General features: G+C 57.9%; 1 protein-coding gene across 1 annotated transcript; it reads left to right on the top strand.

The window, feature by feature from the left end:
* The first annotated feature begins 299 nt into the window (after nt 1-299).
* Nucleotides 300-5,445, top strand: LOC131561686 (serine/threonine-protein kinase pim-1-like). Its single transcript, XM_058811062.1, has 6 exons — nt 300-323; nt 2,943-3,530; nt 3,657-3,707; nt 3,905-4,271; nt 4,914-5,090; nt 5,339-5,445. Exons 1-6 carry the CDS (start codon nt 300-302, stop codon nt 5,443-5,445), a joined length of 1,314 nt encoding a protein of 437 aa, XP_058667045.1.
* The last annotated feature ends 2,761 nt before the right edge of the window (nt 5,446-8,206 follow it).

Raw genomic sequence — 8,206 nt, 5'->3', positions numbered from 1 at the left:
AGGAGCCATTGGCCTCCTTGGCCACCTGGGCACACTGCTGGCTCCTGTCCAGCCTGCTGTCCATCAGTCCCTGCAGGTCCCTTTCTGCCTGGCTGCTGTCCAGCCCCTCTGGCACCTTGCTAAAGGAGGGAGGCAGGGAGGGAACGGGTCCAGATCCAGTCCTTCCTGAAATGTGGTGTTTGCTGGCACTGCCAGTTCCCAGATCTTGATATTTCCCTATTCTGGTACAGCCCAAGTCCAGCAACTTGCTGGCAAAGAAATCCAAAACCAAGCAAAGACCTGGTACCTACAGCAACCCGATGTCGGGTTTGCTGACACCACCAGTACCCAGATCAGGAATGTTTCAGATGCTTGCACAGCCTAATTCCAGCAGTTTGCTGGCATAGAAAATTAGCATCTGGAAATTTCTCAGTGCCAGCAAAACCTAAATGCAGCAATTTTCTGGCAAAGAAAGCCAGAACCCAGCAGCTTCCCGGTGCTGCCACCAGCACCACCCAGATCTGGTGTTTGCTGCACAAGCGCCCCGATCTTGAAATTTCCCTGTCCTGGCACAGCCCAAGTCCAGCAATTTGCTGGCACAGAAAGCCAAAATCCGGCAATTTCCTGATGCCAATACAGGTGCCCAGACCTGGTGTTTGCTGCCACTGCCAGTGCTCACATCTGGATATTTCCCTGTTCTGGCAGAGCCAAGTCCAGCAATTTTCTGGTCAAGAAAGCCAAAATGTGGCAATTCCCTGCTACTGTCATTGGCAATGCCAAGATCCGGTGTTTGCTGGCACCACCAGTGCCCAGATGCGGGAATTGCCCGGTGCCAGCACAGCCCAAGTCTAGTGATTTCTGGCAAAGAAAGCCAAAACCTTGCAAATACCTGGTACCTACAGCAACCCAGTCTTGTGTTTGCTGACACCACAAGTGCCCAGATCCAGAATTTTTCAGGTTCCTGCACAGCATAATTCCAGCAATATGCTGGCACTGAAAGTTAGCATTTGGCAATTTCCTGGTGCTGGCACATTCCCTACCCAGATCTGGTGTGCACTGGCACTGCCAGTGCCCACATCTGGCAATTTCCCTCTTCTGGCACCACCCATGTCCAGAATTTGTTGGCAAAGTAAGCTAAAACCTGTCAATTTCCCCTTGCCAGCACTGCACAATCTGGAGTTTGCTGGCCGCAGGATCCCAAGAAAGAAGGAAGGAAAGAAGGAAGACAAAGAGGAAGGCATCCAGATACAGTCCTGCCTGGAGCCTGGAGCCTGAAATGGGCTGTTTGCTGCCACTGCCAGTGCCCAGATCTGGAAATTTCCCTATTCTGGCACAGCCCAAGTGCAGCAATTTGCTGGCACAGAAATCCAAAACCTGTGGCAGCTTCCTCTTACTGGCTCTGGCACCACCCACATCTTGTGTTTCATGTAACCAGAACCCAGATTTGGAAATTTCTCAGTGCCAGCAGAGCACAAATCCAGCAGATTTCTATCACTGGCAACGACATCACCTAGATCTGGTGTTTGCTGGCAACGCCAGTGCCCAGATCTGAAAACTTCCTAGTGCTGGCACAGCCCAAGTCCAGCGATTTGCTGGCACAGAAAGCCAAAATTTGGAAATCTGCAGGTTCTGGCTCCAGCACCATCCAGCTCTGGTGTTAGCTGAGACCACCAATGCTCAGACTTGGAAACTTCCTGATGCCTTCACAGCCCATGTCTAGCAATTGTTTTTTAGCTAGCTGGGGCAGGGAAGTTCCTTGGACTGTGACTTTCTTTTTTCTTGGAACTGTTTACACCTGCTCTGGACTGAAAACCCAGACAAACACCGACAGCAGCAGCTCACACCTGTGGCCCCCCGAGCTCTGGGACGCTGCATTCCAGCACCAGAGGGACTTAGAAGAGACCGAGGGAGCCAACTACAACCCACAAAAAGGACCTTCTGAATTTGCCATCTCTTCAGCACTGTCCGAGGTTTTATTTAATATTATTCATTTTTCATGCTTGTGAATACTTTACTTGTTAAACAAACTGGGGTTTTTAACTTTTCTCAAGGGAAGTCTTTTCCTGAACTAGTCGGGGAGGGGACGCTTGAACTTGCTTTCTAGATGGACCCCTTTTGGAGATTTCCTCCCAAAATTTGCCCTAAACCAGAACAGTCACAATGAAAACTTCACATGTGGCATAATTCCCTGATGGAAAATCTTGCAACAGAAACTTGACCTCGTTCTCCATGAGAGGTTCTTGGGGAGAGCAGACAGGAGGGGATTCCTGGAAAACTGAAACAGCTTTCCAGAAGTAAAATGAAAATGAAAGAAACAATCTAAGATGTTTTCCCTTATCTATTTCTATGCTCCCCTTTTTCATGTTGCATCCCAGTAATTCCAGATGCATCTCATCTCTAAGATCGATGACGTAGTGATTTTTAGACACTAAAATACCATGAGCCACACACAGTTTTCCTTCCCCTGTTTTTACTGCAAAGCAACACTGGAGATGTAAATGCAGTGCTGGGCTCAGGTGGGAATCCTACCCCAAGGGAAGGTGGCCCGACAGTGTTTGCCCCTCAGCAAGGACAATGCACAGCAGCGAGCGAGGGGATCACTGTGCCAGTGTGCAGGAGTCAGGGCTCTGCATTTGGGCTCAAGGCTGCAAAGTTCCCGTGTTTGGGCAGACGGAGGGGCTGTCCCCGGGGCGCGCGGGGCTCGAACGTGGGGCTCGTGGGGCGAGCGGGGAACGGACACGGGGACGAACGGCCCCGGTGCTTCAGTTGCAGCGGCGGCAGCGGCGGCAGCAGCAGCGGCGACAGCAGCAGCAGCAAACAGATAGTTTTAAGCACTCTTTCTATTTCTCTTTTTCTTTCTCTTCTTCTTTCTCTTTCTCTCCCTTTCCCGCTGTCGGGCACCCTTCTCTCGGGGTCCCTTGTCCGGCGTCCCTCTCCTCTCCCCTCCTCCCTCCCCCCTGCAGGGCAGGGCCATGCCCCCGGCCCGCCCCCGGCCCCGGGCGGGGCTGCCCCGTGCCCGGCCCCGGCCGTCCCGCCGCGGTCTCGCCTCCGCCCGGCTCTGGGTGTACTGGCGGTGGCGCTGCTGGGCGGGCATCAGTGCCTGGGGCTGGGGCGGCATCGCCGCCCTTCGGCTCCGCCTGGCCCGAGCCCGGCCCCGGACCCGGCCTCGGCCCCGCCCCCGGCCACAGCCCCGGCGCCGGCCCCGGCCCCGGCTTCTCCCGGGGCCCGCGGAGCACACACGCGGCGCGGCCGCTCCCGCCGCCTCCACTGCGGCTTCCCCGGCCCGAGCTCCGCCGCTCGGCAGCGCGGCCGCCGGCCCCGAGCCTCCCGTGCCGCGTTCCCGGGAGCGAACGCCCGGGCATGGCCGGCCCGGGGCGGGTGAGGGGCGCTCGGGGGCCGTTGCTGGACCCGGGCCGAGCGCTGACAGCCGCGTCCCGCCCGCAGGGACGGCGCAGGAGGCCCTGCAGGAGCGGTACCGGCTGGGATCGCTGCTGGGGCGCGGCGGCTTCGGCAGAGTCTTCGCGGCCACGCGGCTCTCGGACGGCGCCCCGGTGAGCGGCGGGGCCGGCGGCGGGCGCAGGAGGAGGAGGGGATGCAGGAGGAGGAGGGCGGAGGGCGGAGGATGGGGCTCGCAGTACGGGCAGCGAGCTCACCCCGCTGCTGCCCTTGGCTTGCAGGTGGCCATCAAAAGGGTGCCACGGAACCGCGTCCGGCACTGGGGCGAGCTGGTGAGTGAGCGGGGCCAGCAGCCGGGGCTGCCGGCCGGGGATGAGCCGGGGCCCGGCACGGTGGGAGCCGCCAGGACGCCCCGAGGGAGAGCGGGCGTGGGGCCAGCGCAGGGCGCAGAGCATCCCGGGCTGGCTGAGGGCTTCCCCAGACCCGGCACGGCATCGGCCCCACTGACGGCGTCGTGCTCCTTCCGCAGCCCGACGGCACCAGCGCACCCCTGGAGGTTGTGCTGCTGACCAAGGTGTCTACTGGCTTCCCCGGTGTGGTCCAGCTGCTGGAGTGGCTCGAGCTCCCCAACTGCATCGTGATGGTGCTGGAGCGGCCAGAGCAGTGTCAGGACCTGCAGCGTTTCATTCGGGCACGGCGGTTCCTGCCCGAGGAGGAGGCGCGGGAGCTGTTCCGCCAGGTGCTGGAGGCCGTGCGGCACTGCACCAGCTGCGGGGTCCTGCACAGGGACATCAAGCCAGAGAACATCCTGGTTGACCTGGACACCGGGCAGGCCAAACTGATTGACTTTGGCTGTGGCACCTACCTGCAGGACACAGTCTACACTCACTTTGCAGGTGAGCCTACACAGGGCTGTGCTCCCGCTGCTGACATCTCATGGCCCAACATCTCCCAGCCCAAGCTGGCTGTGGCAGCGGGGATTCTCCCTTTTGCTGCCAGTCAGGGCACTGAATCTTCAGCTGAGTTACTTTAGAGCAGGGCTGGGTGGGCAGCCATCTTCCAGCCCTGCAGGCAGCCTTTGCCAGCCACTCTGCCCAGGACTGGGGCTTGGCTGGGGCAGCCAGCCCGACCAAACCCCCCGTGGGTGGGGGTAGCAGAGAGGGAGGGCGGAACCTGTGCCCCAGCCACTTTGGTGTGCAGATGAGAGGAAGGGCTTGGACTGCTCCACTCGCCCTGTTTGCCTTGGCTTCATAATATTTTTGGGGCAATGCAGGCAGGGAGGATATGGGCAGGTTTTTTCCCCAGCATGGAGTGGGTTTTTCCTTTGCATGTCATGGTTGAGCCTAGCCAGGGCTGCCCTCTTCCAGCACCAGAGGCTTCTTTTCCAACCCTAACTTTGTGCACAAGTCCCAGGTGCTGGCGAGAGGGCAGTGGTCACCCTGTGTGCCCCTGATGCAGCCCCCGCAGGTGCAGGGATGCTGGGGCCAGGCTCTGGGAGAAGCAGCATCCCCCTGATGAACTCCATCTGTATTCCATAGGAACACTGTCGTACAGCCCCCCGGAATGGAACGACTTTGGCTGGTACCATGGCGAGGCAGCAACGGTCTGGTCCCTGGGCATCCTGCTGCACCAGATGGTCTGCGGGGAGCACCCTTTCAGGAGGGGCCAGAACCTCAGCTGGGGCCAGCTCCCGCTGCCACAACGGCTCTCTCAAGGTGGATCCTCTTGTCTGGGCACGGGGGGAATGCCAGTGCTGGGAGCCAGCAGCAGGCTCGTGGGCATCCCGCTCTGGCAGCTGCTGAGGAGGTGGCACATGTCCTGCTCTCCTCCAAAACAGGGAATTGATGGGAAAGTTTAGGCCCAGCTCTGAGCACATCCAGCATGGCCTGGGCATGGGAATAGTGGGGCAAAGCAGACAGGAGCCTTCTCTGGCTGACCTTCAGTTTCTGCTTTTTCTCCCCAGAGTGCAAAGACCTGATCAGGTGGTGTTTATCCGTGAACTCCTTGGACAGACCCACACTGGAAGACCTGTTCTGTGATCCTTGGATGTGGGATATTCCTCTGCCATAGAAGAAGGGAGAGAGCCACAGGCACACTTTGATCCAGAGCCCTGGTAAGTTCCTACTCCACATGTGCCTTGGCAGTCAGAAGCAAAGGAACCCAGAGTTTTTTGTGCTGCCAGTGTCACAGCACCGGGGTCATGGGATGGGAACACGCAGCCCTTGTGCTGGAGCTGAGCTGCTCTGCCCAGCACTGGTGGCCGCCATCCCAGCTGGTTTTGCTTGTCCTGGTTCCCTGACAGCTGGGGCCCTGGGCAGAGCCCTGAGAGCCTGGTCTGCCCCCAGGGAAGGAGAAGGAGCCCCTGGAGAAGCTGTACCGGGTGGGGATGATGCTGCTGCTGCTGCTGCTGGAGACAGCGAGGGTGACATCAGTAATGACAAGCTCTTCTCAGCCTGGCCACGGGAGGCTGAAGGTGATGGACTTTGATTCTGGCACCTTCTTCAAAGCCAAACTCCACAGGGAATTTGCAGGTGAGTCCCCACCCAGGGAAATTCTGCCAGATTTGGGCATTGCCCAGCATGGCGGGGAACCAAAGGCTCCCCCTTTGCTGGGGCAGATGCAACTCATTCTTCAGTGGCTGCCCAGCTGCTTTTGGCAGGGCTGGGAGGATGGGCTGGGGTGGGTACGAAATGGGAGTGGGCTCCTGGCCCTGCCAACAGCCCCAGCACCCACCGTGCCCCGGGCTGGGGCTGGGGCAGCGAGCCCGACACAAACAAAGCCCATGGTGGGAGCAGAGGTGGGACTCCAGAACCTGTGCACAGCTGCTTTGCTGTGCAGGCAAGGAAGGGCTGGGCTGCTCCACTGCCCTTGTTTGCTTTGGGGTCACCGTGATTTTGGGGGGGCAGTGCAGGGGGGAAGAGAGAAAGTGTGGGTTTCTCACAGCCATGGCTGGGTTTTTCCCTACCATGTAGGGGTTGGGCCTTCCTCAAGGGCCTGACAGAGATAAGAGTTTTTACCGTTTTTCTTTTTTTCCCTTTTTGTCTCTAAACTCTTTTCAATAATGTGTTTTTTGTTATTCCAGAGGAAGCATTCGAGGTGGTCCAGTGTGGATGGGGAAGTGCTTGGGAGCAGCTGTGGCGTGGATGGGCCGTGCCCTTGAAGAAGGCTGAGGACATCGTTTGGGAGCAGCTTTTCTTGCAGCCGTGGCTGGCGTGAGGTGGGTCCCTGTGTGCTTGGCAGGGTGGTATCAGAGCTTTTGGGAGCTGGCAGCGAGCACAGGAGCATCCTGCTCTGGGCAGCTGCTGAGGGCTGGATGTGCCCTGGCTGGCTGCAGGCTGGGCACATGTGCTGCCCTCCTGCTCTGTGCCAAAGGCAGCAGGGATGGGCAGCTCTGGGCACAGCTCTGGGCACAGCCAGCATGGCCTGGGCACCGCAGGCCTTGGCACAAGGGCACAGGAGCCCTCAGCTGACGGGCGGTTTCTGCTTTCTCTCCTTGCAGCTGGGCTCTGCGGGTGCTGAGGCTGCTCTGGGCTCTGCCAGGGCTCAGCTGGGCTCAGCCCTGGGCCCAGCTGGGCTGGCTCTGCCCTCACATTGCTCTGACAGCTCTGCTTCAGACGAGCCCGTTGTGAGCACAGCGCCTGAGCTTTCTGCTTTGGCAGGTGAGTGAGACTCTGCTGCAGGCCCAGAGATTGCAGCTGGGGACACACATCCAATTGGCAAGGACCCAAACTCTCCACAGTCCCAGCTGAACGCCTGGATCTGCACAGGGTGTTTTGTCTGTCCCATTCTTCCTTCTTTATTGGCTGGAATTGTGCAATTGCACTTTCTTCCTCCTCTAGCAGTGTCACGAGTGGGCCAAAGCTGGCGAGTGGGCCGTGCTCCTGAGGCAGTGCAGTCTGGAGCTGGTGGATGGAGAATTGCCCTTCTGCACTTCCAAACCAGAGCAAAAAGCCGTAAGTGGGACTTTGTGACTCTAAGAAACTCCTGGCAGTTTCAAAGGGAATGTGCAGCTCATTCGCAGGGTGAGAAGGAAGGTCATCTTCTAAAGGATTTGGGCTTTGACAGAGTTTCCATTCCCAGTCCTGCTTGGAGCTGGAAGGGCACAAAGCAATTTCCTCTTGCTTCGAGCACAATTTCAAATACCAGTGTTGGGAAAAAAGCCCAAAATCTTTTAAGAGGCTGCTGAGGTCAGTAAGATGGATCCATGCCATCAGCACATTTACAATGTAAAGAACTGAGTTCTCTTCTGAAAAAGATCATTTACCTCTTAATGCAAAGAATGTATCTTTGCATTTATGTTTTGGTTTTTTCACTAACATTGTGTTATGTTTTTTCACTAACACTTGGATTTTATTCTTATCTTTTACAATTTACCTATTTTTTTCCTTTTTCCTTTTTTTTCCCTCTAAATCGAAAACATGTCCTACAAAAGGAATGTCCTTTGCTCCTGGTTCCCATGTGGAGCAGCTCCCTTCCTGCTGGCTGAGCTGCTCAGGCAGAGCCCAGCAGCTCCTGGCCCTGCAGGGCTGAGGCTTTTCCCCGTTGCTGGGCACAGACTGATGGAGCAGCACTGCTGAACTCGAGCACACAGAGGGACCAGCAGCAGCTGCCTTTGGCCACCTGGGGCTCCAAGGCCCAAACTCTGAGCAGCCAGGGCTGGAAGAGACTGGCAGCATCTGATCCCTGACTCTGGGCAGACAGGGCTGCACAAATGACCCCACAGCAGCAGCAGCAGCAGCACATGGAGCTGACTTTGAGCACAGCCCCTGCCCCTCTTCCCTCCCGTGTGCAGCGGTGTCACAGCAGCCTGAGGCACCTGGGAGCCCCCAGT

The sequence above is a fragment of the Ammospiza caudacuta genome, chromosome 10 (assembly GCF_027887145.1).
Source record: "Ammospiza caudacuta isolate bAmmCau1 chromosome 10, bAmmCau1.pri, whole genome shotgun sequence".
In the NCBI taxonomy this organism is placed as follows: Eukaryota; Metazoa; Chordata; class Aves; order Passeriformes; family Passerellidae; genus Ammospiza; species Ammospiza caudacuta.
This window is presented reverse-complemented; position numbering and strand designations above follow the sequence as displayed.